We start from the raw sequence: 26,638 nt of genomic DNA, 5'->3' as shown, positions 1-26,638 counted from the left end.
CACTCTCTGTGCTATGCCAGGGATCTTCAAAATGTTTGTGGAAAATCTGCATCAGGAATGGACTATGCATGGACTTCAAAAATGTTCCCCCAAAATAAACTTAGCTTGGAATTCCACTTCTCCACAGATTTTTCTTGATGTCCCCTTGTACCCTGCCTTTAATTCATTGTATTCCCGTTGCCTGCTTGTGGGCCCACTGTTGTAGCTGGTTTGAACAGCTCAAAAGGCTCATCTGTGTATATCCTGTCGCCATCACAGAGTGGACATTGTAGAAACTTCTGTGACATTGTTATGTTGAGCTTCTCTTATGCAGCCTGCTTGGCGGCTCAGCACCTAGTGACAGCGAGAGAGCTGTCCCAAGGGTGGGACAACTGCTTTATGGTTTCTTGTTCTTGATTTGCTATTCTCTGAGGACAGGAACTTGAAAAAAATGTGGAACTCTACAAATGGTTATTTCTATTATGTGACGTTTGTGCTTTTACTGATTCTGAGTTGTTCTACAAATGCTTGCTTTGTGGGAGGTTGCCTTTAGAAAGAAGTACGCAGTGTGTGTGCTCTGCTCTTGGGAAAACCATGTGGATGTTCAGAACATACTCCAACCCAGATATGTTAGCAGCAGAGAGGTAGCTGCTGTCTGCGTCACGTGGGGCATCCCTCATGGTCTCCTCTGCTTTCTCTTTCTCCCAGCCTGCCACCAATCCTGCTTCAGTTGCGCAGGAAAGAGCCCACAGAACTGCACAGTCTGCAGGCCGTCCCAGGTGCTGTTGGATGGGCAGTGCCTCTCTCAGTGCCCAGACGGCTACTTCAACCAGGAAGGTACTTGCACAGGTGAGTGTGTAACATGCTGGGCCATGCCCCCAGGCCTGTGTTTTGTCTTCATAGTACTGCGAGATGCCATCATTAGAAACCAGGCTGTACCAGGGACTAGTGTGGGGCTGTGAATCCTTGTCTTGAACTTGCAGGTGTAAAGGGTATAGGGTGCAGGGAACAAGGGAAATTCTGTTTGTTTGAAAAGGGAGTAAGGATGTAATGAGAAGTTAGAATTAGCTTTACCCTAGAGACTAAATTATCTGAGTGAACTCTGAACTGGGTCCTGTCTTGCCTAGAAGACCGCGATCTGAGTAGATAACTCATGGACTAAATAATGTTATTTATGCCCTGCAAGAACCAGGACTTAGTTCATGATAATACACTATTGCATAGCTCTTTTTAAAGTTTTAAAATCGGGGCCAGTGCTGTGGCATAGTGGGTAAAGCTGCCACCTCAGCATCCCATATGGGTGCCAGTTCAGGTCCAGGCTGCTCCACTTCTGACCTAGCTCCCCGCTAATGGCCTGGGAATACAGTGGAAGATGGTCAAAGTGCTTGGGCCCCTGTCACCCATGTGGGAGATCTGGAAGAAGCTCCTGGCTCCTGGCTTCAGCTTGCCCAACCCTGGCCATTGCAGCCATCTGAGGAGTATACCAGTAGATCGAAGATCCTCTCTCTCTGATTTTCAAATAAATAAATATTTAACCAAAAAATTAAAGTTTATAAGTGAGAGTCACTGATAATCCCACATCTCAAAAGCAGTGACTTTCAACCTGGTGATCTATTTTTCAGGATGTACCTTTATGCATGCTATTATAGTTATAATGGATTAGAGCTATGCCTTTTTCTTTTTCAATAGTTGCTGAGGCCAGCTAATAGGAAAAAGCCTATTGTTAGGAAATTGTATTACATGTATTCCTGGAGTCCAAATATGTGTGGTAAATTTCTAAAATATTAACATTTGTTAGTCTCAGCTAACCTTACATTCCAAAGGGGAAATTCAGAGTGGACACAAATTTAGATGATTTCTGACCAACTAGTATTTTTGTTCTGGAATTGTCTTCCCTTTTCCAAGAACCTTTTTAATCTCTCCAGGGTCCTGGTGAGTTGTTTTCCTTTAAACACTGGCATCTCAGTGGGAGGATGTTCCTGACTGCTTTGTCACTGGGTTGTCCTTGAAAGCTGTTTCTGTTCTTAGGTGTTTTCTAGCCAGGTTGGTTTCCCTGCGTGTTCAGTGGCTTAGGGGAAGAGAGTCAGAGAAACCGTAACTTTTCTCTGTCTGCTTGAAGCTCGTCGATGGATGGTACCACCAGCAGCAGGGCACCAGGTCATGGGAAATATTCCAGTGGGTGGTGGAAATCATCCGGTATCTTTGGCATAGGCATTTTCCAGGTTGAGAGCCTCAGGAATGCAGAAGGGGGTGATAGTTAGTGCTATCCTAATCAGTGGGGTTTTTTTTTTTCTTTTTTGGCTCTCTGACTTTTTTTTTTTTTCTTTTTTTATAACTCCTTATCTTTTCTTAGGCCTCTTGCCAGAAGTGAGAGGTGGTTGATTGTACTTGAAATCTGTGCCTTTGCTTTCTACCAGCCATGGGCCAGGAGGAAACTCATCAGTCCCAGCCAGCTCTACCCAGCTCCAGTCCCTCAACTCCCCTCCTCTTGGGCTTGAACTTGGTTAGACCTCCTCGTCCTTGGCAGGGAAATCCTTAAATCTCCTTCCATGTGCTTGCTCCTGCTGCCTGCATTGGCAGCAGAAATGCAACTGCAGCTGCAACCTGCTTTGATTCCTTGCCACGCTTATCTTTATTGCCGGCACCTTATCGAGACTCCCTTGGTTTTGTTGTTGTTGTTGTTAGTGTTGTTCTTGGCTTTGTTTTTTTTTTTTTTTTTCTCAGTGTAGTACTTGTTAATTTGGTGGTTTTTCTGGGGAAGACATAGCTTCGACATAATTTTGTCTGAGGGATTGAACTCCAGATGCAGCTCAGGATAACCTCCACAAAGAGGACATTTTCTGTTCTTGGTATTTTAATTAAGTATTGCTGATAAAACAGTCATCCAAGTTGTGGCCCGCAGGGAGAGTCTGGCTGGCATCCAGCTCGAGTGAGAAGTTTCTGTGTCACTTGTCTGTCAGAACTTCTGAGCAGCAAAGTCTCTTGCTCTTTCTTTGAACCATAGGATTGGGGATGGGGGAGTCTTACTACTGCCGTTTGTGCTTTGAACTTGGATTTGAACTTCCTGACTTGCAGAGGTAGCCATGGCTGTGCTGTCCTTCTGGAATGCGTGGTTGATTACTGAAATTTTTATAGTTCTAAATTTCATAGTACTTTTATTGAGACTTACAGGGGTGGATCACCCAAATCATTTGGCCTGGCCCTGCCAATGCATCCGCAGGACAGACTTGAAATTCAGTAAATCTATAGCAGGCTAATTTTTAAGTTGATAATTTTGTATGACCCCAATAGTGGTGTTATAAATACCCAAAACACACTTGGCAGAAAAATGTGTCCCCCACCACCACCCATGGAGAGCATTCTCATTGACACCAGAAGTGCAATTGCTTGGCCAGGTCTGAGTATGTGCCAGGCTTGCTCTCGAATCTTCTAGGAGTGATCAGAGTGTAAGTCTGTTCTCAATGTAACATGTGGCCTGCACTGAACACATCATGTGTTTACATGCTGTTCATTTCAATCCTGGCTTTTATTCCCTCCCACTCCCAGAATGCCACCCAACCTGCAGGCAGTGCCGTGGGCCTTCGGAGTCCGACTGCCTCTCCTGTCACCCTCACATCACGCTCACAAGTGGGATCTGCAGAGCCAGCTGCAAGGAAGAACAGTTCCTCAACCTCGTGGGATACTGTGCTGGTGAGTGACACCTCCTTCAGGGTCCTCAGAAATCCCTGGGCAGATGCCAGGGGTCTTCAGGCCAGGCTGGAGAGGGCTCCTGGACCTGTCTGTTGTCTTCAGAGTATGGTTTCTTTTATAGGAGACATTGCCCTCCTGTATGGCAGCTCACCTCACTACCTCGCCTCAGGCATTTGTGAATATTGGTAGATTCACGTGGAGCTTCTAATAGTGCTCTTTGAAGGCCTGAGAAAACATAGAGCCTCATATTAATGAGGGGTGAAATCATGATCATAGTGCCTTTATATGCACTTGACAACTTCATCGTAAGATCGCAAAATGTATTCTTAAAACAATCACTCCAAAGACCATCTCTCTCTTGTCTCCGTGATTTCCTGCTTCTTGCTATGGGGAACCTTTGCCACTAGCCCCAGGCATGAAATTTTAGGGAAATTAACCTGAAAGTAAATCAGCTTGCCCCAAGAGATGGGATTTTTTTTTTTTTCTTTTAGATTTCTAAAAAGAAAAACAAATGTAGAGAAGCAGTCTGAAATGTGAATGATGTTGGAACCATACATCATTTACGTTATCTATCTTATGTATACAATACATCTGTCCATCTAGGCATGCAAATGTACACACACCCACACACAAATATAGGGAGTGCCTAAGAATGATCAGATGCTCAGAATACAGACAAGAATGAGTAAAACAATGACCTTGCCACCAGTTTATACCTTCGAGAGAAACATTGACCAATTTATGGATTGTCGTTATCTCTTGACCCACTTCTGTGAAGTATAGGAGAAATTCACAGACATTTGCTTTCAGCAGCCCTGAAAGGCTTGGCTAAGAGGCATTCTAGGATGCTACTGGGCATATGGGAAAGGAGAGCAAGGTAGGACTTAGGAAAGTGAGTGCTAGAGGCGTTGACCTGGCTGTAGGATTTGGCTTCGTGCAGGAAGAGGGTGTGGCTAGCTGGCTAGATCACAGTATCCAACAGGTGCATTTAGTCTGGGACAGCGCTGATACCTCAGTTGTCTAGTCTGGTATGTGGGGCAGGGCCCAGTAGGTCAGGGGTGGTGCTGCTGGTGTAACTGGTGGGGCCATGGTCTGAGTGACCATCCCTTTTTGTACGTGACCTTAAGATTAGACATTCATTCTGTACCCTAAGAAGACCCAACTGCCAGGTGTAAGGCTACAGCTGAAAAATGCTGGATTCAGAGTAGAAGCCCAAGTTTGGAGGCTCTGCAAACATTTTTGAGGCTGCAAAAAGTAGAATCCCAGAGTCTAGGCTTAGAACTAATTGGAAATCCTACTCGCTATAGGGTGTGAAGTCATTGACAGAGTTGCCAGTTGCAGTAAGGACTGTGGGCAAATGGGAGACAGTCGTGCCTACCCTCAAAGGAGAATCTGACAGTGGGAGGGACTGTTGCTACAGCTGGTTACTACAGCTTTAAGGTCAGCTACTGAGTCCTGCTTTAGGATGTGGGGGAGCAGCTACCAGGAGAACTCAAAGTTTGTGCCATGGTTAAAACATACTGTGGATATTTACTGAGAACCCACTGCGCACAAAGTACTGAGTTGCTGTGTGAGGAAACACAGATATTTTTTCAGGCTACTTTAGGAAATGAACTACAGACACAAGTGCAGCTAACATGTGTACAGAGTAATTTATGGACTGTAACACCAGCAGGCAGTATGGGCTGTCACATCTACATTCAAAGAAGCGACAACTAATAAGATATGGAAGGCCTCATGGAGGAGGTGGAACCTTAAATGCTTCCAGAAGGTTAGCAAGGCTTTGTTAGACAGTTGGACTCAAGGGGGCTTTCTGAGTGTGGTTCCACCAGCAGACAGGCTCAGAAGGTAAAGCCCGGGAGACCATCATGACCAGTGGGTCATCCACCCTGGGTGAAGATGATGATTGCTACTAAAGCATATTAGAGCAAGTGATTGGGAAATTTAAGTTGGAACCAGAGCATAGAGGACTCTGAGTTTGGGTTACATCTGGTGGGTAAAAGGAATTGAGATTTTTGGAGAGGATAGTAGTTTGATTAAGGGTGTGTTATAGGGCCGGCGCCGCGGCTCAATAGGCTAATCCTCCACCTAGCAGCGCCAGCACACCGGGTTCTAGTCCCGGTCGGGGCGCTGGATTCTGTCCCGGTTGCCCCTCTTCCAGGCCAGCTCTCTGCTGTGGCCAGGGAAGGCAGCGGAGGATGGCCCAAGTGCTTGGGCCCTGCACCCCATGGGAGACCAGGATAAGCACCTGGCTCCTGCCTTCGGATCAGCGCGGTGTGCCGGCCGCAGCGTGCCAGCCGTGGTGGCCATTGGAGGGTGAACCAATGGCAAAAAAAGGAAGACCTTTCTCTCTGTCTCTCTCTCTCTCTCACTGTCCACTCTGCCTGTCAAAAAAAAAAAAAAAAAAAAGAGGGTCTGTTATAGGCAAGAAGCCTGCAAACTGTGGAAGATTGACTAGAGCAAGGCAAGATTATAGTCAGGGAGAAGAGTGAGAAGGTAAGCCCTGAACTATATAGCCTTTATGAAGGCTCCTCTATTTACAATCTATCTTGCATGCAAACCCTAAGAATTTTATGCTGCAATGTATCTTATAAACAAATGTTTGTATGAGGAGATTGGAAAAATTTAATTTTTAATGAGCTCTGTTCTCTCCAATGTCCACAGCTTTCTTTGATAGAAAATTAGGTGATTAGGAATTGCATTAATTTTTTAAGGCTAATAGGGGACTGTTAGAAATGAGAATCATGGGACTGAGCTAAGTGACTCTGGAAGTCCTCAGCCCTAGAAAAGTAGGTCCCACTAAAATGAGCTGGGACAAACCATAGCTGTTTTGGGAATTAGGTGTGTTAAATAGTGGTTTTAAATGAGGTGACCATTTCCTGCTGTTCAGAAATCCTTCGTGGAGTGAAGTCTGGTGTGACAGTATTTGATAACAAAAAACTTGACCAGTAATTTCAGCTGTTGAACTTTCAAAGAAGTGTGTTGAGCCCGCAGTTGATTTTTTCACTAAATGTGTGCCTTTTCTAAAGTGCTTTCCACTTTTCTCTGTAGCACAGCAATGCATGCATTCATTTCCTCATTCAAGGGCGTAGGAAGTCCATGCCCCCTGCCAGGCACTGTGCTGGGCTCTGGGGATACAGAGTGGATGTGGGTTAGTTCTCTAGGGTTGTCAAAACAAAATACTGGGTGCTTTCTGTAACAGAAAATCATTGCCTCACAATGAAGTCTTCTGAAAGCCAGAAGTTCAAGATGAGTGCGCCAGGAGGGTTGATATCCTCAAGGCCTTGACTTGCAAATGGCGGCCCCCTTGTTTTCTTTCCACCAGGTCGATGTGCACGTGTGCCTCTGGAGTCCTAATCTCCTCTGCTTATCAGCATACCCATCAGATTGAGTTAGGATCCACCGTTAACAGCCTCATTTTAACTTAACTAGCTCTTTAAAAGTCCTATATCTACAGGTGCATTCTGAGGTACAAGTGGTTGTGGCCTTAGTACATGAGTTTTGGAGGGAAACAATTCATCCAATGGTAGAAGGGGATACACATTTAGTAGGTCATTGCTGTGGAACTCCGTGGTACAAGATATGAGATGAGCTTGTGGGACAGGACCCCAGTCTAGACCAGAGAGGGGGTGTGTGTGTGTATGTGTGTGTGTAGCAGGTATGAGGGTTTTCTGAAGTACATCACAACTGAGATGATTTTGAAAGGAGAGTGAGAATTAGAAGGTTTGAAGGTATGGAGGGGAGAACATTCCAGAAAATGGGTGAAATATCATCCGTTCAGATGTCCATAGAGTTAAGCAGAACGCCAGCCCCGAGGAAGGATGTGATGCGGTTCAAGTGGAAGGAAGCAGGTCTGGCTTGGGAAGACCCTTGTGCGCGCGGATGGAGAAGAGCATCCTTTGTCGTCAAGGTTTTGAGGCAGGGAGTGCCATCACATTTCTGTGAACAGAAAGACCTGAGAAGATGGCTTGGAAGAAGATGAGACTGGAGCAGGAAGACCTTTGGAAGGGAGCTATAGGAATCCAGATGAGAGGCAAAGGCCAGTAGTGATAAAACTGCTAAAGGGATGAAGAGATGAGGTCATGGCTTCCCTGGATATTAATGATCTCTAAGGTTGATCCATGTAAGATTGTTGTTCTTGCTATTTTGTGGGACCATTTCATATGGTGCGGTCTCACAGAAGCAACAAAAGTTAGTGATCTTTCAACTCTAGTTGCTAAAGGGAAGGAAGCTTTGTGGATGGCTCCCAGGTTTCTGGGCATGGAAATTTGAGAGAGGGGAATATCATTTACCCCAATAGGCAGGCGTAGGTTTGAGAGCCAGTGAGGGAGAACACATGTTTGAATTTGGACAAGGATTAGGGGTAACAGGTTGACATTCAGAGGGAACTGTCCTGGTTGAGGGGAGGATAAATGAGAAATGTCTTACTGTAGCCACCAGGTGCTCATCTTCTATCTTAAGTTTATCCTGAGCCTAAAGGTCTGGAATGTTCTTTAGAGCTTTATTTATTTATCTGAATGGTAGACTGCGTGTGTGTGTGTGTGTGTGTGTGTGTGTGTGGGAGAGAGAGATTGATTGATTGATTGATTGATTGATTTCTGCCCACTGGTTCATTCCCCAAATGCCTGCAATAGCCAGGACAGGGGCAGGAGCGTGGGACTCCATCCAGGATTCCCAGGTGGGTGGCAGGGACCCAAGTACTTGAACCATCATCTGCTGTCTTTCCAGACACATTATTGGAGAGCTGAATCGGAAGCAGAGCAGTCAGGACTCAAACCGGCACTCTGATATGGGATGCAGGAGTTCCAAGCAGTAGCTTAACCCACTGAGCCGCAAGGTCTGCCTCTGGAATATTTTTAACTAATGTACTGTCTGTCAGTTCATCGTCAACCTCATGGCGGTTTAGATGCCTCTTATCTCTACTCAGGAAAGTGGCAGGGAAAGCCCTGTGATGACAAACAGCAGAGGATAACCCGCCCTGTGCAGTGCTGTCCATGGAATGTCCTTTCCGTGTCCTTGGGAAGTCCTAGCTCCTTGGAAGTCTTGGAGAAGGACCCTCTTGAGCACCTTCCAGGGTGGTAGGATTTACCCACAGGAATTATTCTCTATCTGAGTTGTTCCCAAGATCATCATCAGAGACCTCTTAATTGCACTTAGCTGTTTAAGAAAGAAAATTACATCTAATCTATCACACAGACACGAGTAAACACATCCTGGGAACAGGTCCAGTAACCTCAGTGTGTTCTCACATATGGACATGTCTTATGTGTAAGATCTTTTTTCTCCAAGTGTATCAAAGCAAGTACAGAGTTTGCAAGATTTAGGCCAGGGCTGAAGGTTTTCAACAAAGATAAATGAACTGGAGTGAGTGGCGGGAGTGCATCCAACTGTAGCAGACATGGTTAAGTGCTGTGGAAAGTCAGGGTGAGTTTTTTCTTTTTCTTCATGGATTTTTAGATTTTATTTTTTGCCCACATCTCAACAACGTTATCAGAAAATTCCAAAGCCTGGGGTGCTTTCTCCATTTGTCTTTCTCAGTGAAAAGCTTTCTCCTGTCCATAGAAGAGGGTGAGGATGAAAAGGAAAAAACACAGATAAAAACCTGAGGGGGAGATGTCCAAATGCAGATGCATTAAAAACAGTGCCTTGCGTTCGTGGAATGCCTAAGGGGAGGGCTCTGTTTTTTAGTTCTTATGTGCAAAGGAGATAAGACGGGAGCCAGCAGCACTGCAGAAACATTTGAAGGGCTCCTGTGTTAGGGTGGGGGAATCCTTGGGAGACTCAGATGTGTTCTTGTTTATCTCATAAATTTTTAAATGCTCATTCCCTTTTTTATCACAAATCTGTGGAAGACAAGTATCATGTATTACTGTAGCATTTCCCCCACTCTACTCCCTGAGACTCAAGTTGTAAGCAATGGGAAGTGTAGGCATGGCATAAAGTCTTGGCTAAATAAAGGTAAGCCACTTCTCTAGTGCAAGTTCTCTCAGAAGCTTGAAAGTCCATTTGTGTATTGTGAATCTCAAAGTAATGAAGGCTGGACGTCATTCCCCAAATATTTCATGGAAGACCCCAACACCCCTTTTCATAGCCTCTTGAAAAGATAACTTGTGGTTTGCAGAACAAGATGCAGGAAGCCCCTAATATTACTGAGAACAAGTAATGTTGTGAACAATTTGTTGACAGTTTCTAAAGGTAGAATGAGATCTGGAACCGATATGCAAAGTGGGAACTGACTTCTTTCCTTTCTCCTCCCTCCCTCCCTCCCTCTCTTTGTGGGCAGGCAGAGGAGCCACCCCTTTGCCTGCTCAAGAGCACTGCTCTTGGGGGCCAGTGCCACGGCTCACTAGGCTAATCCTCTGCCTGCAGCGCTGGCACACCGGGTTCTAGTCCCGGTTGGGGCACCGGATTCTGTCCCGGTTGCTCCTCTTCCATCCAGCTCTCTGCTGTGGCCTGGGAAGGCAGTGGAGGATGGCCCATGTCCTTGGGCCCCTGCACCTGCGTGGGAGACCAGGAAGAAGCACCTGGCTCCTGGCTTCGGATTGGCACGGTGCCAGCTGTGGCGGCCATTTTGGGAGTGAACCAATGGAAGGAAGACCTTTCTATCTGTCTCTCTTTCTCTCACTGTCTAATTCTGCCTGTCAAAAACAAAAACAAAAACATTGCTCTTGACATTTCTCTTCTAAATTACGAAAAAGACACTTTGAAACCCTCCATGATTTTCCCTATATATTATCATTTCTGAAAGAAGAAGGATCTTAAAAATTTGGTGAAAAAGTAGGAATGCGCAGATTGAGAGAGCAGCAGTTTTTTTTTTTTTTTTTTTTTTGCGATGTTGATAAAATAGTGGTACTGAGTAACAGGAACAAAAACAAGAGTCAAATTGGACACAATTAAGAACCAGGGAAGGAGTCTGAACAAGCCAGTACGCCAGCTCTCTGCCTCCAAACATGGTGACTTGAAGCCAGAGAGGTGAGTGCCAGTTCTGTTCTACAGCAACTTCTGCCATGTGGTGAGATGGCTGGGCACTGCCCTACCTCTTTCTGTAGCTGCTTCTCTGATTATAAATGGAAAGGAAGGAAAGAGGCACTGCCTTTAAACATGTAGTAGTTACTGCCTTAATTCGATCATCAAAACCCTCCCCATCTGTCTCTCCATGCCTGGCTCTGATTCCTTCCCTTCCGGTCCAGCTTCCTCTTTGCATGTCCTACATTATAATTCCCCTATTGGCTGACTGATTCTACCAGTGACCTTGCACTTGGCATTGACTGGCTCATGTTCTCTGTGAGTGATCTTTTCATGGGCTTCCAGTAATGGGCAGTGGTTTTGTGGGTTTATTAAATGAAAACTGCAGTGCTAACTTGAATGCATTTGGCCATTAACATTCATGGTGACTCTCCAAGAGAGGTACTGATTATATCCCGTTTTTCAATTGATGAAACTGAAACAGGTTAACTAATGGGCTCAAAGTGACAAAACTTGAGCCAGAGAGTGCCAATATTTGAAGCTAGAGAATATACACTTTTTGAATTATATATTGGAGAGACAGTGAATGAGAAATAGGCAGAGAAAGCGCTCCCATGCAATGGTTGACTCCCCACGTGCCCACAAAGGCCCCAGACAAGCCAGTGCTGAAGTCAGGAGCCAGGAATATGATTCCAGAATTCATACGCTTGACCATTTTGTTGTCCTGGAAGCTGAGCTCAGTTGAATACACACTACAGGGGCTCAAGAATGGTTCTTAGATCAGTAGATTGAAAGTTGGATTGGCGGGAACTGGTATGATGAAAAGGGGGCCTGGAGTAGCACTTTGGGAAAAGCTGCAAGAACTTGCTAGTCTTTTACAAACATAAGGAAGCTGATTTAGACTGCCATGTATTCCCGTGTTCCTTTTGTGTATGCATTATCCTTATGAATAAGTAAAGTTTAAAGGAAAACATCAATGCATGCTAAAGTTTAATAATTTATATTGCTTCACATTTACTTTACTCTTTTTAATGTACATATAAATGCATTTTTATAGTTGCCCACAGCTCTGTGTTTCTTTATTCCTTTCTCTTAAATATCACTGCATCTTACATACTTCCTTGTATTGGAAAGAAGCCACATTGCTGTCATTTTTAATGACCAATAACACTTGCTTATGTTTGTGTAAATTAATTTGATTGGCCATTTTCTTGTTATGGACCCAGACAATAATGAGCAGGAGGCAGGTTTACTGCTTGTTCCATGGTAAGTTAAATATGACTTCCAGGACCATAACTATGACTGCATATATTCCCCATGGTATTGTTAATACTAAGAATGGGTGTTGGTAGAATTTTGTAATTTTCAAAGTATTTTCTTCTCATTTGATCGCCCTAGGAAGCTTCCTGCAGAATGGGGGACACTGGGCAACGCCCAATATGTTGCCTGGGGAGTTAGGAGCCAGGTGCAGTGCTTAACTGGCACGTAGATGGCGCTGGGAATGTTGGGTAATGTGAGTGACTGGAGACAGATGTGCTACGGTCTCATCCACTTCTAGTACATGGGACGTGATAGTTAGAGCAAAGGTCTTAGTGGTTCTTTCTTATCGCTTCTTTTTCACCTTCCTCCTCTTTCCATCTGGTCCTGTTCTTCTATCTCTGGTTTTTCAATTTTCTTGTGTTTCCTATTTTTTAAACACTTGCTTCTTTATTTTCCTTATCTTCTTCTTTTGTAATGTGTTTTCTTTTCCTATTTCTCATCTTGTCACCCTATCTCCTGTTGTTTGAACTATCAATTGCGTATCCAATCTCTCTCTGGAACTTTCAATGATAGTCTCTTCCTTGTTCTCCTGATTTGTATTATTTAAGAGATCACACTGTCTGCTGTGGAATGATTGAATGTTTCAAGGCATTTCTTTTCTTTGAGCTTTTCCTTCCAGAAGAAAAGAACATGACTTATGATTAAATTGAAGCCTTCCTAAATTAAAAGAGAGAGAGACAACAACTTGTATCTTTCTCCTTCATCTGACTTTTATTCAACAATATCTTACCAAACTTTAATAGTGACAGAAAGACCTTACTTACAAACTTCTGACTTTGCAGGGCTCCTGACCAAGTCAGGTTTGCTTTTGTCTTTCTAAGAACTATGGCCCAGGGGATGAACTGCAGAGAAGGCTCTTGTGGGTCTGTGGCTGAAGAATACAGCTAGATGTAGACTCGTGGGCTATCCTTTTCAATACCAAAGAAAGTAAAATGCTAAGGCTATGCATGTGAATCTCTGTGACTTACTTGTAATAGGCAAAAACAGTAACCCATTGCAGGCATGGTCATCCACGTTAGTTCTGATGGGGCCCTCTACAGACAAACGATAATAACGAATGTTGAGCACTTACTGTGTGCCAGCTCTTCATTTACATCATCTCATTTAATGCTGACTGCAGCCCTAGGAGGCTGGTCCTGTGAAGAACCCCATCTCCGAGACTGGAGACAATAACCCATCTAGATACCCAAGTATCCCGGCGGGTAAGCAGGAGCTCTGCGCTTTGAATCCGAGCAGTGCCACTTCAGAGGGCACACATGTGACTCCTGTGTCCTTGGCTCCTCACCCGACCCCCTGCCAATGCTGACTCCCCAGGGGCCCTCCACATGCTCTCTCAACTCAAACTTGGCTACTCCTCTGCTCTCACTCTACAGCTCTGCTTTCTTGCTTAGTTTAGAAGATTAACATAGCTGATAAAATAAAAGAAAGAAGCAGACAAACTTGCCTTTTCTCCTCCAATGTCTCTGTCTTCTGTTTGCCTGTTTCCTTTGAGAAAGGGCCTCCTGCCTCATGCCCAAGGGAGCCTCTCCACCTGTAACCCAGGCCCGTCTGGCCATCCCCTGGTGAGCTGGTCTTGGGGGCCAGTTACTTTCTCTTCTGGTTATACACTTCATCTTCCTCTTTCTCTTTCGATTTTTCTTGCTCTTCTCCCTCCCTACCCCCTTTTCTCTAGGACTGTTGAGTCTTTCACAGGTCTTATCTTCATTTCTGTTTTCTCTTAGATTCCATCCCAAGTGCATGAGGTTTCCCCCTACCTGCCCGACATCTGTCCGACAGGAGCACCATACAGAAAAAGCTCCTAAACTCCTCCATCCTCATCACCCACCCACCCTGGCCCCACGGTTCCTTTCCATCCTTTTCCTGACTTTCTTGTTAAGACGCAAGATTTTTCAGTCAGCACAGTTCAAAACCTTTGGTTTATCCCTGCTTCCAAAACACCCCTACTCCAGAACAGACCACAGCCGAGTCTTGCGCATTCTGCCTGGGCAGTGTTGTTGGATGCATTCTCTGTTCCGTTTCTCCTGGGAAGCCCCAAGCTCATCTTTCCCAGGTGATAACCTCACTTTTTCCCCTGCAGCCTCTCCTGCTATTGTTTTCCCACTTGTTCTCAAGAGGGAGAGTAATTCTTCCTGAAGATCAGCTTGGTTTACAAAACAGTTTTTGATGTTACAAACCATTTGTTGATGGTTTCCACTGGCTACCAATACATTGTACTAGTCATCTTTCATTGCCTTAACTAAAACTCCTAAGAGGAGCTTTTTGGGCAGGAAAAGGTTTATTTGGGCTTGCAGTTTGGAGATCCAGAGGTCTGGATCGGGCAGCCCGTTAGTCTGATGCATGGTGGAAGCTGACCATGGTAAAGCAAATGTGCAGTAAGGTGCACAAGGTGAACCAGGAAGCAGAGAGAGAAGCTAAGGTGAACTCAGCTTAAATAAACAACCTCTCAGGACAGCCACCTTCCAAGAGCAAGTCCCCAGTGACCTAAAGCCCTCCCTGTGGCTCTACCTCCTTGTTGCCATAATTAAATTGTCTCCACCCGAACACCTCAACCATTAACTGTAATCCATTAACTACTAGAATAAAACTTTAGGGGGTTTAAATATCTCCATGAGTTTGGGGAGCCAACATGCTGCATCCATAGCACATACTAAATCTCAATTTCTCATCCTGACTTCTGCAGCCTCTGGCCCCCTGAGTACAAAGCTCCAGCCATGCTGGACCTGTCCCTCACTCTCCACAGTCCTCGCTGTGTGCCTGGGAGCTGGTGCGTGTTCTTTCCTCCGAACACAGATGTCTTCAGCTGGCACCATTTACAAACATCCCATCAGCATCTAAATTCAAGTCCCTGTTGCTTTCTTTGGATAAAATATTCTCTGGGCTTCCCTTGACACCTGTTATATTGTGAGTGTGGCTTTCTTGTCCTTAGAGTCTGGCTCAGTCCTGGGTATCCCGTAGCACCTTCCACAGAGCCTCACACCCAGTTTGCCTTGACATAAAAGTTCATTGTAGTGAACCGTTTTGTGTTTTGGAGCTACACTGAGTAAAACGTAAATTGGATGCAAGGCATCAAGATGCATGGGCAGGAGTGGTGCTCCTGTCAGCGTGTTGGCAGTGTGCCTTGCACCAAAACTGGGAGCTTTGCTCTCTATTTGACATCGCCACTTGTCACTTTGTCCTACCTCCTCTTCAAACTCTTTCCTTGGTTCCTACTGCAGCCTTCTCCACATGTTGGTGGGTTTGCCATCACTCAGAAGAAATGTCCTGGAGCATTAAAGATTGTCTATTACAATGCGTTTGGTTGTTGTTGTAGTTCAGTTGATTTTCAAAAAGTGAAGCGTTAACCACAGGCACTGAAAAAATGAAGTTTTGTTTGCTTGGTTGGTTGGTTTTGTTAGTTTTGTGCTAATTCAGTGCCTCTAACAAAAAAAGAACACATGATTTTTGAGGCTTACGGCTAAGCTTTGCTCAAAGTGGAGGTCAAAAGGGAAGGAAATAGGATACTTCTTTCTCTTCTGCCACCTGTATGGTATTTTTTCTGGATTCCTTCAGTACTTATCCCTGAAATGGAATTCCATCAATCTTAAAAGTGGCATCAGAATTCAAATTCTCCACCCTTTAGAGGCCCCAAGTTTTGTCATGAAACCATTTCTTTCGCACCTGATGAAGAACAGCTACAGGTGCTGATTACGCTAACCACTTCCAAATGCACTTAATCTTCTCGTGATCAGAACCGAATCGATGGACAGGACACTATTAACAATCTCACTGTGTCTCTAAGTTGGTCTTTGCAGGTCATTATTTATCAGCTAAGGAGTCACTGCCCACAAAACCTAACATCCAAAGCCATGCTTCAATAGTACGCATTTACTTTAATATCCTCAAGCTCTTTTGAAATAAGTGGAATAAGTCATTTCACTGCTGTGTTCTTCCACCCCTCACAGCTGTGGGAGAGCCTCACTGACCCGCAAAGCAGAGCCTTTGTGATGTGGAGAAAGCATCACACAGGGATGGCCGCGCGTAATTGCCTCACCACCGCAAGGTGACACATCACGGGCTGTGCAGCTGCTGAGTAGCAATATTTCTTTTAACTTTTAAATTGTTAGCGTATCTGCATGCTGGGCGCATTCAGAAAACAAACAGGATCTTGTGCTGGTTACAAACAAGAAATGTATTTATTTATTTTTTTTCTGGAGCTAATATTCCATGTCCTTCCTTGCTTCCTTGCTATGCGCTCATTAGTTTGCTTGTGAGAATTCTCTGTGTTTCTTAGCAAGGAGGCATGTATGCAGACAGCTGGAATTCCATCTGCCCCACACCTCCCCCGCAAACACACACATGCTTATTCTACACCAGTAATCTGAAACAGGCTAAGCGTAAACATTTCCTGGGTCTCTCTTCTATTTATGTCATCCTTAACGCGTCTTATATTTAAAGAGTCTTCCCTGTAATTGCAGTCATAACAAGTAAGAGTTTCCTCACCAAGTATCAAAGGGAGGCATCTGGGAGACAGCCTCAGGTACCAGGGGCGCTGTTCCTAAGCGGTTAATGGATGCGCACTTGCCATTTAGACATATTTGAGGTCAGCCTCCCATTTTTTGATTACAGGCAAGAAGATCAGATGTGAATGCCTTCCTGCACAGATGGGGCTTTTAGGATGGATGTTAATCCTTGCGGAGGCAGCTAGATGGCTGGGTGGGAAACTCCATTCCTCTGTTTTAGTAGCTGCCGTCCTGGTGCAGATTAAGCAGTGAAAATATAAACTTCCTCCAGTGTATCCTGTGAAATCGTTGCAAATATCACCTTTGGACAAGAACAGGAGTGGAGGGTGGAGTGAGAAGTATGACAAGGGAATTCGACTGGAGGCGTTGCTGGCCCCAAAGATACTGTGTCAGACATGATGAAGGACCTAACTTCTGATGGATGTGTTCCTACAGTGTGAGTCCAGCAAGGGTCTGAATTAGTATTTGTTAGATGGTGACCACCCACCAAGAAGAAGCCTTACCTGCAAATAGGCTACTTCTTGGTTGAATTTACTGGGTGTAAAGGGACTGACGTCTGAGCGGTTGGTTGGCACAGTCCCCTCCTGCAGTGCCTGGAGATGGGGCTCATAGCATCTCTTAATTACGTTTAGATGGCATAATTAATACCTTTGACTGGCCGTGGGGATATTTCTGTCTCTGTTACCTCAAATGATAGCTGACAGGGTGGTTGCAGTCGATGACATACACAGCTGAGCTATGCCCCTTTCCATCAGCCTGGAGCAGGTTGTGAAATCCAGCTGGGACAACTCATACTGACCTTTTCATGGGCCTCCAAATTCTTCACAATTTCCCAGAATCTCTTCTTCAATAACTTTTTCCTTTTGTTCACCAACTATGCAGTGGCTCCCTACTACACACTACTGATCTGGCCAGATTCTACTTTGTTCCCCCCCCCCCTTTTTTTTACAGGTAGAGTGGACAGTGAGAGAGAGAGAGAGAGAGAAAGGTCTTCCTTTTGCCGTTGGTTCACCCTCCAATGGTTGGCGCGACTGGCGCGCTGCGGCCATCGCACCATGCTGATCTGATGGCAGGAGCCAGGTGCTTCTCTTGGTCTCCCATGGGGTGCAGGGGCCCAAGCACTTGGGCCATCCTCCACTGCTCTCCCTGGCCACAGCAGAGAGCTGGCCTGGAAGAGGAGCAACTGGGACAGAATCCAGTGGCCAGACCAGGACTAGAACCTGGTGTGCCGGCACCGCAAGGTGGAAGATTAGCCTAGTGAGCCGCAGTGCTGGCCTTGTTTCCCTTTTGAAAGGAGTTTTGAGTCCTAAAAATTTGCAAAAAGGTCTTGCCTGGTCACGTCCCCAAGACAAGCCGCTAGTAGTGTGTTTGCCTTCCCTCTCAGCCACAGTGGAATCCACATGCTTGCGTTGTAGTTTTCTTAACGTGCCAAGCCTAGCATGAGCCCCTTGAGAACATTCAGCCGTGGAATGTTCTTTGTGAGAAGGGACTTCTGCAGGTGTTATGGAAGGGAGGAGGGGAGAGAGTCACAGGGATCTCACCACCCTCCCCCAGCAGGAGTCACAGTCTGAGAGTTGCTGAATGTCAGAGTTTCCTTGGATTTGTGGTTTTCTGTCATGGTTCTAATGTCTTCTCTCATCACAGGTTCCATATTGTACAAAGATTTCTCATTTAAATCTTTAATAAAAAACACAGACCACAGTAAATAGAGTGACAAAAGATACACACACACACACATCAGTTCCCAACTGCCTAGGATAAAACCCAGATTCCTTTTCTTGACCGATAAAAACTTCTATATCTGGCCCACGCAGGTCAGGTAAGAGTCAGCCACGCTGAACATTTCCCAGTTGCTTGAAGGATCCTGTTCGGTACAGCTGCTGAGATTTTTGTCCAAGCTCTCCTTTTTTTTGGAACCCTCTTCTCTTCTTCTCTCCGGCTTCTCTGGCAGCCAAGTCCTGCTCAGTGTTCTCCTCTCGACCCCTCTGGGAGGTCTTCCCTGCCTGCTGAGCCAAGTAGTTGCACCCCTGTTGTATACTTCCACAGTACCTCCTCCCTGTGGCAGAGCACAGGTAACAGTATCTTTCCAGTCCTACACTCCGCCATCCACCATCTGTTCCTGTTGCTAAGCCCACTGTGCTACCATTTGTGTTGCTGTGTGACACAGGGCACAATAGGGAGATGGCTCTCCTTATAGCAAGAGGCATAGCTCACGTTCACTCCAGTATTGAATTCTTTTCCTATTCTGTGTTAGGGGAATGAAGGCAGGAGCAAAGTGAATGACCTCTTGGCTCCTTCCCTCTCCTCGGCTGGCAAGGTTTTTCTGGCCTAGGGTAGGGAGATGGAGAGCACAGGCATTGTGTTGATGGAGGACTTCAGTCTCTTAGTTCCAGTGCACATTCAGTGTTTTTGGCTTTTTTTGCACCTGTACCTTGGAGTCTACAAACTTGTCTCTGTAGGTGACTTTGACAACTTTGTCTAGAAGCACAGGATAACTCCATGCTCCTGGTCCAGGGTGGGATGTTCACACAGATGAGGAAAGAACCCATTGTTACACTGTTATTTGGTTACAGATACTAAATACTCAATTCCAGTTATAAATCCAGGGTCATTTTCCCCTACTGAGGTGAAAGTTTTCTTAGTAGACATTTAAGTATTTTTGTTACTTGAAAGAGAAAAAATATTTTTTAAATGCTTGACTGAATTTATAATAAAATAAATACACATTAAAACAATTATGTAACAATAATTTCACCAATCATATTAGCCATGATTGTTTTACTATTTATTAAATTTCTTAGTGTTGGCAAAATTATCATAGAACAATCTCATAAATGGCTGCTGGGAATATAAATTGGTACAAACTCTCTGAGAGGAAATTTTTAATTCCTAGTAATAGTTTTACATTTTTTAGTGCCTGTAGTGGTTAAAAATGTATGGTCCAGGCCGGCGCCGTAGCTCAATAAGCTAATCCTCTGCCTTGCGGTGCCGGCACACCAGGTTCTAGTCCCGGTCGGGGTGCCGGATTCTGTCCCGGTTGCCCCTCTTCCAGGCCAGCTCTCTGCTATGGCCTGGGAGTGCAGTGGAGGATGGCCCAAGTACTTGGGCCCTGTACCCCATGGGAGACCAGGATAAGTACCTGGCTCCTGGCTTCAGATCAGCACGATCGCCAGCCACAGCGTGCTGGCCGCGGCGGCCATTGGAGGGTGAACCAACTGCAAAAAGGAAGACCTTTCTCTCTGTCTCTCTCTCTCTCACTGTCCACTCTGCCTGTCCAAAATAAATAAATAAATAAATAAATAAATAAATAAATAAAATGTATGGTCCAGAGTCAGTCTAGATATGTTGTTTGTAAGCGAACAGCTTAAACTCTCAGAATCTCCGTTTCCTTATTTATTAAATGGGGTTAATGAGATTGCCTACTACATCTCTTTGAATGAGATTTTGCAGTTCTGTGTAATGCATATGCCTCATGTATGCTGAGCCCAATAAATATAGCAGTAATATGAATTACATTCCTTCAATATTTTCTCTCATACAGTATCCTGGAATGAAGACGAATACTGATTCATCAATATTTTTACAAAAGTGGAAACAGCTTGGAAATAAATATTCAAACTCTAAGGGAAAAAAATAGCAATGTTTTGTTTACCTATTCTGGAATATTATATTACTCCAAAAAATATCATTACAAGGAATCCCCAATGAAATATGGGAATGCAGATAGTATTAAGTAAAAAATACATTATGTGTGCTTACATTTAATATGACCTCATCTATGTAAAAATCTTGGTATGTAGAACTGCAAATAGAAATAACTAAAAGGGGGCCAGCATTATGGCATAGCAGGTAGAGCTACTGCCTGCAACGCCAGCATCCCATATGGGTGCTGGTTCATGTCCCAGCTGCTCTGCTTCCAGTCTGACTCCCTGAGAATTGCCTGGGAAAGGCAGTTGATGATAACCCAATAGCTCCTGTTTTCTACCTGGCCCAGCCCCGGCTATTGGGGCTGTCTGGAAAGTGAATCTCTCTCCCTTTTCCTCTGTAACTCTGACTTTCAAGTAAATAATTCTTTAAAACATTTTTAAAAAGAAGTAACTACAAGAAAAACATGTCAGTGTTAGTAGTTCCTGAATCTGAAAGGCTTTCTGAACATGATTTTATACATATTTATATTTTTGTAAAGTTGCGTTTCTTATTCCTTCCATGGCTTACTTTGTAGTTTGAAAAATATAGCCTTAAGGTCCCTGTTTGAGCTCCATCCATCTCCTCTTCCGGGCAGATCGCAGTACCCACCCCCGGACTCCCCCCAGGATGAGCATGGAGCCTGCTTGCAGGTGGTGCCTGGAGGGACTGGCCACTTGGAGCTGGCCGTGCCTGAGTTCTGTAGTCTGCCCTAGGGAGCTGTACTTTTCTGACTGGAAGCCAGAACATTGGTATTAATCCACAAGCTCTCATTGCTCTGATTTCTGTCTTCTTTCCCCACATATCATCAATCATTTTGAAGTCTCCCAAGGAATTCTCTTCTACAAAGAGATTTTGGCTTTGAGTCTCTAAAGACAAAGGTGTGTTCTAGGTTTTAGGAATTTATTATTCTTTTTTGGGTTGGTTTAATAAAAATCAGTCAACCACCCTTCAGAGCAGGATTTCAGACATGCTGATTTAAGTGGTCTTGTTGGGGACTTGTAGGTGACAGAGCAGGGTAGGAGGGTTACATGAATGGACTCACTCAGGTTGTTGTTTTGTTATGAATTTATTCATATGATTGAGCATTCAGTATGACTTTTTAAACCATACAATGAATACAACAGTGAACAAAATCACTTAGCTATCCAATTTTCCAAACTTGAGCAGTTAACAATCTCCTGTGTAAAGTGGAAATATAAATTGATTTGGTCTAATGGGATGCTTTGGGCAACTCTGCAAGTGGGAGTTTTATATTTTTGGGTATCATTTATTGATTTCTCTTGTTCCTCTGGGTACTCACTTTATCATGGAATATGGTATGTCTGGGGATTGATCTGATGCCTTCTGGAGGCGTAATGTGGAGGAATGGAAGGAGGCAGAGGCCCGGAATGACCTCAGGGCATTGCCCACATTGAGCTTTTTCCATGAGCTTCTGATCTGAACAAACCAGGTCTGGTTTCAGACCTTCAAAACCTTAGGTAGGAGGATAGAAAAAAATGAAAGCTATAAGGAATCCCATCATTCATTAGTCAGAGATCAGAAAAGAGGACTAGCCACAAGGGGCCACCAGGCAAACCATGCTAAAGGGGAGACAGGGTTTCAAGCAGAAGGCTGAGAGAAGTGCCACGTTGTAGATTTCAGGTAGGGAAAATTAGAGGAAGCCACAGAATTTGTGTATCAGAGACCTTTTCAGGAGCAATGCCACAGCAGAATTGTGCAGGATGAAGGCAGATTTCAAGGAGGTTGGAAGTTGGAAAGGGAAAGGAGTTGGGTGGTGAAAGGTAGACAAGAGATCAGGTGTGTGTAGAGAAAATCTTGGGGCCAAGAGGTGGTTCGAAGCATGTTTGGAGGCTTAGGCCGAGGACATGGAGGAGAGAGAGGTGGTGGAAGGGTAGTATAATGTTGACAACAGGACCCAAAATGTCAGTGGGAGGGTTAGGCGTTTCGTCAAGGAAATGGTTGAATTTCCCTTTGCACACCTCAATGGGAGGTAAAAATGGGCAAAGATAGATGTTTTGAGGTTGAGAGGAGTGAATCCAAGGTGCTCATGCTTAATGGGCTGGGAAGACATGAAAGGGTAGGCAAGGAGAAGAGTGGCCCAGGTTTCAGTTCAGACCACCCACTGGGGCCAAGGCAGGAATGTCTGTGACCTGGCTCCAACTTCCTGTAGAAGTAATTACTGCACTTCACCCTCCCTTGTTTCAACGGCTTCTAGAGTGCCCCAAGATCAGACAAATCCATAAACACTTATTTATTATACCTACAAAATACTGCAGATATCTGCTTACTTTTTCTTCAAAGCGTTCTCATTTCTCTAATTGCACAGTAGAGAAAGCTTCAGTTGGACACAACTGGTCTTTAGACTGCAGAACACCTGCGCATCTTGTTGATACATGCCTGTGCCCAGGATGCTCTGTCTGCACTCGCTTTCAGGAGGAAGGACCCATGGCTCTTCCACAATGGAGCACTGGATCAGTACTGTTTCCTGGGCTTCCAGTCCCACAATTGACCCACTCCGTAAGCTAATCAGAGAGCGCTATCACTTTCATTTGCTCTAGCAACATTTTGAAGGTTTCTGAGTTTCTCTTTGCACACCTAGGATTATGCTCTTGGCAGTGTAAGGAGGGCGCAGGAAGAGAGACCACAATGCTTTCATTGTGTGGGAACTGTATACCAAGGCAGGAGGAAATAGCCTCCTTATCAGATTTCCTTCAATACAGTCATCATTTCCTTTATAATTTACTGAAAAGCTGTAATGAGCATTAATTTGGTTGTTAGGATATCATGAATTGTTCTTAACATCAGCAAAAGGCTGCTTGTAATTTGAAACCAACACGGTTCAGAGAAAGGTCGGGTGGCTATTAGTTTGTGTGCTGCTAGAAGAATCTGCATTTTTTTTTTCAACAAGCAATGATGCTTTATTTTTTTTTTATCTTTTATTTAATGAATATAAATTTCCAAAGTACGACTCATGGGTTACAATGGCTTCCCCCCCCATACCGTCCCTCCCACCCACAACCCTCCCCTTTCCCACTCCCTCTCCCCTTCCATTCACATCAAGATTCATTTTCGATTGTCTTAATATACAGAAGATCAGCTTAGTATACCTTAAGTAAGGATTTCAACAGTTTGCTCCTACACAGAAACATGTTTCTGTGTAGAATCTGCATTTTTTGAGGATAATTTTGGCCTACTGTTGGGGGGTGGCCATCAAGGCCCTAGAAAGTGTTCTCAAGTGGATGAGTGGGCACTAGAAGTGGGTGTGAGACCTGCTTCTTGTACACGGGGCACATCCAGATGACCGGCAATGAAGAACACATCACACAATGTAGAGAGAAAAACCCACCTAATAGTCTTCAAGGGCAGGCAGTCGGTTGTACTGACATGAACGGTTTCTGGTGAAAATCTCTCTAGAAACCAGTCTCTATTACAAGACCTCAAGACTCAACAAAACATTTCTGAGCCATGAGTCATACATCATACAATGTAAACAGGTGTTTGAACCTCACAGGGGAAGCTAGAACAGCCCTATAGCCAGAACTCTTTCTTTTCCTAGGTCTTTACTCTATTTTTGTTTTGCCAGGCAATTCAAGATTTGTAGATTTTCTTCTGCCTTTGGGATGAAGCATGTAAATGGGACTTGAAGGGGAGATACTGCTAGAAAGCAGGGAGGAGGAAGTTTTCACAGACAACGAACCCCAACTTAAATTCTTTATTGAAGGATGACTATTAGATGAGTGAGAACAAGATGCAGGGTTGGCTCTATAGGGTAATTTGTTCCATAGCTTTCAGGCAGCTGGGCTGATGGAGCTGCTGTGGACTGTCTTGTGTCATAAAAATGACTTTACAACCGTCACTTTACCTCTAGTTAAGACTGCAATTTTCCACCAACTCCTCCCGATTTGCTGCTAAGCACAACCCCTCCACACTGAAGGCTGAGACCGGTAGGCTGACTGAGAGCCCAAATCTGTGAGAAGGAGCCACTCGGAGGGCTCAGGGTTCCTGGAGCCCCGGGAGGGAGACAGTGGTAGTATTGATCTCACTGTTTGCACTGGTCTGGTAGTTCTCTCTGTAGCCCTCAAAGGTATCTGTGACACGGCACCCTCGAGCTTGAATTGAAGGCCATTCAATTGGAAAGGGATTAAAAACTCAACCGCCGTGCACCTCAAATACACAGTGTGTACGGGTCACACGCTTCTGCTTCCCCCACCCACACTGCCTCTGGGCCACCCCCCTGCTCCTGTGCTGCAGTGTTGGTCATGAAAATCCCTCCTGCCCTTCAGCGCGGCGATTAAACCTTGTGCTCATGAGCATCCACCCACACCTTCTCTCTCCCACCTTGCCTTTGCAGACTGCCACCCTCTGTGCCAGCACTGTGTCGCGGATCTCCACAGCCCCGGGAGCATCTGCCTGGCCTGCCAGAACGCCCGCCACCTGCTACTCGGGGACCACTGCGTCCCTCAGTGCCCTTCAGGATACTATGCAGAGAAAGGAGCTTGTACAAGTGAGTAAGTGCTGACTCAGCAGCCAGAGGTGCCTTCTGATATTCTCTTTGGGGCAGCAGCTGAGAAAGATCGGACTTCCCAAAGAGGAAGAGGAGGCAAGATGCACACCCTGCACCTAGAAACCAGAGCATGGGATGGTCTCAGTGTTGGGGTTCCATGGTGGCTCTTGGGGTGCTTCTTGGGAAGGAAGTCTGGCTTCATAGTGTCCGTGTGCCTTTTCCCTCTACAGGATGCCACTCCTCCTGCAGAACCTGCCAGGGCGGAGGGCCTTTCTCCTGCTCCTCGTGTGACAACAACCTCGTCCTGTCCCACATTGGCACCTGCAGCGCCACCTGCTTCCCTGGACATTATCTCGATGACAACCGTGCTTGCCAGCGTAGGTTCTCTCAATGAACTTTCTCTCCTTTTCTGCCCTTGTGGGGTTATTGAAAGATGTGCAATGTGCTTGCATCCATCTTCTCACCTGGTAGCCTTTGTTTTTATAACAGGAAGAGAACTAATTTACAAATTGCCATTTGCAGATTATAGCTCAGATGGCAGAGTCCCGAGGTCTCCCCTGGCAGTATCAGCTGTGAGATCTTGGGCAGGTTATTTCACTTCTCAGTTCAGTTATCTCATTTAAAAATTGAAAGTATTATCTGTTTCATCTTTTTGATTCCTTTCACCAATCCAATTCTGTGATCCCGGGCAGAGACTAGACTAAGCATTTCTCCGAATTTAATGTTTTCTCCAAGTATTTGTTGAATTTTGACATTGTGCCAGGCTCCATATGTATGCTACAAGGCCTTCAATTTCTGCCCAAACAGTATTTCATCTTGCACAAAAGTTACTTGTGTAGGTGTCCTATTTCTCAAAGAAATCAGAATGTGATGAGTTACCCTGAATCTGACACAAACAAAGAATTAAGAAAAATTAGGGAAGAGAAAATCTAGCTGGGAAAAAAGTTAGAAAATTCTTCACACATGCAGGAATATTCGTGATAGACCGTAGGGGCTCACTTTATTTCAATCACTGAAGTGTCACTTGCCGAAAAAAAAAAAAGTTACACTTTTGAAAATGAGTGACAGCTAGCACTTGCAGTGGTATTTCAGTTTTATGTTCTCGGAAGGACCATGTTGAAGGAGTTATAGGGCAGTGATTAGGAGAGAAAGCTATAGATTTAGAGTAGGGGGCTAAAGTTCAAATCCTAATTGCCACTTGCCAGCTGTATGACTTTGAGCAAGTTAGTTAACCAGTGGATCTCAGTCTCTTTCTCTGTAGAAGGCAGTTGTAATAGTACTGACGTCCTCTTGTTGAACTGCACACAGCCTAGCAGAGCATAAGGTCTCATACAGATTCACTGCTGTCCTGGTCACCAGCATCATCAGGACTGAGAGGCAAATGAAACAATGGAAGATATTTATATTTTATAGATGCAAAGCTCCTACTGTGCATTCACTGAGATGTTTGCAAGGATTTGATTGGAAATGAAGTTGTATGGAACTCCCACTTCTTCCTCTTTTGCTGAGAGACCAAAGATATAAATCAATTTTGGACCAGTGGGGAAGATTTCTTTACTTTTGCAACAAAAACTTTGCTGGATGTATATCAGCTGTCTGCCAGCATCTGTAGCTTCTGTGATACAAGAGACAAGGATGAAATACTTGCATCTCCTATTCCAGAGCAAGAGAGTGTCGGTGGAAAACTAGGGACTTAGATTTATGAGGCTCTTCACAGCAGTGGAATCAGAGAAATAAAAGTTCAAAAGAAAGAAATAGAATTCCTTGTATGAAGTGTAGGCGACAAAAAATACGTTGCATTGAAATATTTCCCTTCTGGGAAGCCTTGGTCTTGCAGTGCGGCCTCTGCAGGGGCACTTTTGTGATGCTGCCATGTGACTAGGATTTCAGGGATCATTGCAATGGAAGTCACAGTCTCCTAACTTTTGTCCTGAAGTTTCACTCTAACACTGACTAAAGTATGCCCCTAAGTTGGGATATCTGAGTTTCTGCT

The 26,638-nt window shown here is 44.8% G+C and overlaps 1 protein-coding gene across 3 annotated transcripts in view; it reads left to right on the top strand.

The window, feature by feature from the left end:
• FRAS1 (Fraser extracellular matrix complex subunit 1) overlaps positions 1–26,638 on the top strand; it is a 499,229-nt gene that overhangs the window by 282,395 nt on the left and 190,196 nt on the right. For all 3 annotated transcript variants that reach the window (XM_051820195.2, XM_051820194.2, XM_051820196.2), the window contains 4 exons: positions 688–828; positions 3,526–3,669; positions 24,493–24,645; positions 24,876–25,022. In XM_051820195.2, the coding sequence (XP_051676155.2) occupies positions 688–828; positions 3,526–3,669; positions 24,493–24,645; positions 24,876–25,022 (585 nt within the window). The remainder of the gene's footprint in view (positions 1–687; positions 829–3,525; positions 3,670–24,492; positions 24,646–24,875; positions 25,023–26,638) is intronic.

This window comes from Oryctolagus cuniculus, chromosome 8 (assembly GCF_964237555.1).
Source record: "Oryctolagus cuniculus chromosome 8, mOryCun1.1, whole genome shotgun sequence".
Taxonomy (NCBI): Eukaryota; Metazoa; Chordata; class Mammalia; order Lagomorpha; family Leporidae; genus Oryctolagus; species Oryctolagus cuniculus.
Note: the sequence above shows the minus strand (reverse complement) of the source record. Positions and strands in the feature narration are given on the sequence as shown.